We start from the raw sequence: 2965 nt of genomic DNA, 5'->3' as shown, positions 1-2965 counted from the left end.
CGATAGTGGCAGCGGTGGATCTAGGCGGCTGAGGACGGCCTACACCAACACGCAGCTCTTGGAGCTGGAGAAAGAATTCCACTTCAACAAGTACCTCTGCAGACCGCGCCGGGTCGAGATCGCAGCGCTGCTGGATCTGACCGAGAGGCAAGTGAAGGTCTGGTTCCAGAACCGCAGGATGAAGCACAAGAGGCAGACCCAGTGCAAGGAGAACCAGAACGGCGAGGGGAAATTTAAGGGTTTGGAAGACCCCGAGAAGGCGGCGGAGGACGACGAGGAGGAGAAAGCCCTCTTCGAGCAAGCCCTCGGCACCGTCTCGGGAGCGCTGCTGGAGCGGGAGGGGTACGCGTTTCAGCAGAATGCGCTCTCGCAGCAGCAGGCGCAGAATGCGCACAATGGCGAATCCCAAAGTTTCCCCGTTTCGCCTTTAACGAGCAATGAGAAAAATCTGAAACATTTTCAACACCAGTCACCCACTGTTCAAAACTGCCTCTCAACAATGGCCCAGAACTGCGCAGCTGGCCTCAACAATGACAGTCCTGAGGCCCTCGAGGTCCCCTCTTTACAGGACTTCAACGTTTTCTCCACAGATTCCTGCCTCCAGCTTTCAGACGCGGTTTCCCCCAGTTTGCCGGGCTCTCTGGACAGCCCCGTAGATATCTCCGCTGACAGCTTTGACTTTTTTACAGACACGCTCACCACGATTGACTTGCAGCATCTGAATTACTGAGAAATTAAAGACGTCCTCTCCCAGGGTCCTGCCTTCTCCTCCTCATTCCTCCCCTTTATTATTATTTTTTCCCAGTGAATTAATTTTATTTCCTCCCCCTCCCCTTCCCCCCCCGGTCGGTACGTTCTGTTTGTCCCCTCCCTTCGCCGTGCCATTTTACCGATTCTGACCAAGTTTTAGTTGTCTTCAGTTTTAACCTAGCCACGTTCTAGGTCCTTCGACGAAAGCAATATATGAGGTCTGTAAGAAAGTGATCATATAGGGATCGAATCGTCACTTTCTTTTTATTTTTGTATTACATTAGGATGCGTTGTCATAAGTATTTTTGGTAGAATAAATTCTTGTTTGCTACAAGGCGCTTTCTCTTTTTTTTTCCTTTTTTTCCCCTCTCCCTCTCTCCTTTGAGCACTGATAACACAACGGGTATTTCTCACTATTAACTCACTAATAATCAAACCCTGCCACCTCTCTCTCGTTGGCAACGCAGGACATTTAGCAGAGAGGAAAAACACGTTCAAATTCTTTATTGCGAGGGTTAGCGGAGGGGAAACAAACAAACCAACCCAAATCGTTCCCAGCTCCTATGGCGATTTCTTCCCTTTAGTGTATAACCATAGCATCTCCGTGTGGACGCGGAGCTTGAGAATGCTCAACTCTAACAAAGGCGTAAGGGAGAGCTTTCTCTGTTACAGACAAAACGAGGGGCACGGTCAGGAGGGTGCTTGTCTCCTGCAGAAATGAGCCTGGTAGATTCACCAAAGGCTTTCTCTCTCTCTTTTTTTTTTCTTTTTCTTTTTTTTCTTTCTTTTTCTTTTCGAGCATAGTATTTTGTTCTCGACCATAATGAACAGCCAGCAGGCTGGCTGGGAACCTTAAAAATCGGAGCTCACAGAGTGCATTCGATGGGTCCTCCAGCGCTGAGTGGTCCGGGAGATCAGCCCTAAAAGGAGAAGGAAGGGAGAAGTTAGAGCCTGCAACAGCCAAAGGCCGCACAAAACACTGGGAGGGACCGCATCCTCCGCTCGGTCCTTTTTGGGGGCGGTGAGGGGTCGTAGAGGACGACATTTGCTGTTCAACCCCATCCTGCGGGGCGACCCAAAAGGGAAAGCTTTTCCGCCCGAGCTGCGGTTTCCTCGAGGTCCCCACTCGCCGAGCCGCTCTGGGAAACCCCCGGCACACCTCGGGCAGCAGCGCAGCCGGGCCCGAACGGGGCGAATCCCCTCCCTAGGACGCGAGTGGGGGCTCCCAGGAGGGCGAGAGGGGCGGCGGCCGCGGCTCCGTGCGTGGGGAGCCTGTGCGAGGAGAGCGGGGGCCGGGGAACGGCGCAGCGCTGCCCGTCCGTGCACGGAGAGCCGTCTCGCAGCTCTGCACCGCGTTGTGGAGCCGGGATGCGTGGGTTATGGCTGGAAGGGCTGAACGCAATTCTTCCTAAAGTCATAAATCAAACGCTTTCTATGAATGAGAATGTCATCAAAGAGATCAATTGCAGGAACACATGCACAAATAAAAATCCTCTTACGTATTTGCCGGGGCTGGGGATCCCCGTCTAAAACCATTAAGTGAGAAGGCGTTTAGTCATAATTCATTTTTATTGCTCCTTTAAAACAACAGCTTGGCTGAGCTGCGGCCGCGGCGAAACCCCTGCCCTGCTCCTGTCCTCCTCCCGCTGCAGCCCTGCGCGGGGCGGGCGGCCCCAGCGGCCCCGCACCTCTTTGGCACGGGCCGAACAGGGCTGCTGTGCGCGGGGGCATTTTGTGGCCCGATGTCTGCGTGCTGGCAATGCTTTAAAAGTAAAAAAAAATGTATATTAAAAAATAAATTAAAAAGAAGAGGAAAAAAAATAAGAGAGAGGAATAAAAATCCCCGACAAGATCTCATTTTTTCGCCAACTCGATTTAAATAAACGTGGGGTTGCAGCTATCAGGAGTCGCCTCAGTTCCTCCCCATGAGCCCCGGGGCGCTGCGGGGGGAGAACTCCCACGCCAAAGCTTAAGTGTGGGCCCCACTCTCGGGCAGGAAACGGCGATTCCCGGCTCCGGCCCCGAGCGGAGCTGCCGAGGGGCAGTGGTCGCCCCCGGCCCTACAGCCTCTGCCCCTCACACAGAACGGGCAGCGAAAACCCAAAGCATCGCGAGAGAGACAATGCAACAAAGGGGATGGGGGCTGCTCCCAACAATGGCACAGAAAAGAGGAAGAAAAAAAAAAAGGATTACAGGATGCTGGAGACTGTAAGAG

General features: G+C 53.2%; 1 protein-coding gene across 1 annotated transcript in view; it reads left to right on the top strand.

Moving 5' to 3' along the window:
* HOXA2 (homeobox A2) overlaps positions 1-1085 on the top strand; it is a 1716-nt gene extending 631 nt beyond the window's left edge. The window contains exon 2 of the mRNA XM_003207149.4: positions 7-1085. Coding sequence (XP_003207197.3) covers positions 7-730 — 724 coding nt within the window. The 3' untranslated portion in view covers positions 731-1085. The remainder of the gene's footprint in view (positions 1-6) is intronic.
* Positions 1086-2965: the final 1880 nt, after the last annotated feature.

Source organism: Meleagris gallopavo, chromosome 6, assembly GCF_000146605.3.
Source record: "Meleagris gallopavo isolate NT-WF06-2002-E0010 breed Aviagen turkey brand Nicholas breeding stock chromosome 6, Turkey_5.1, whole genome shotgun sequence".
NCBI classification, from domain to species: domain Eukaryota; kingdom Metazoa; phylum Chordata; class Aves; order Galliformes; family Phasianidae; genus Meleagris; species Meleagris gallopavo.
This window is presented reverse-complemented; position numbering and strand designations above follow the sequence as displayed.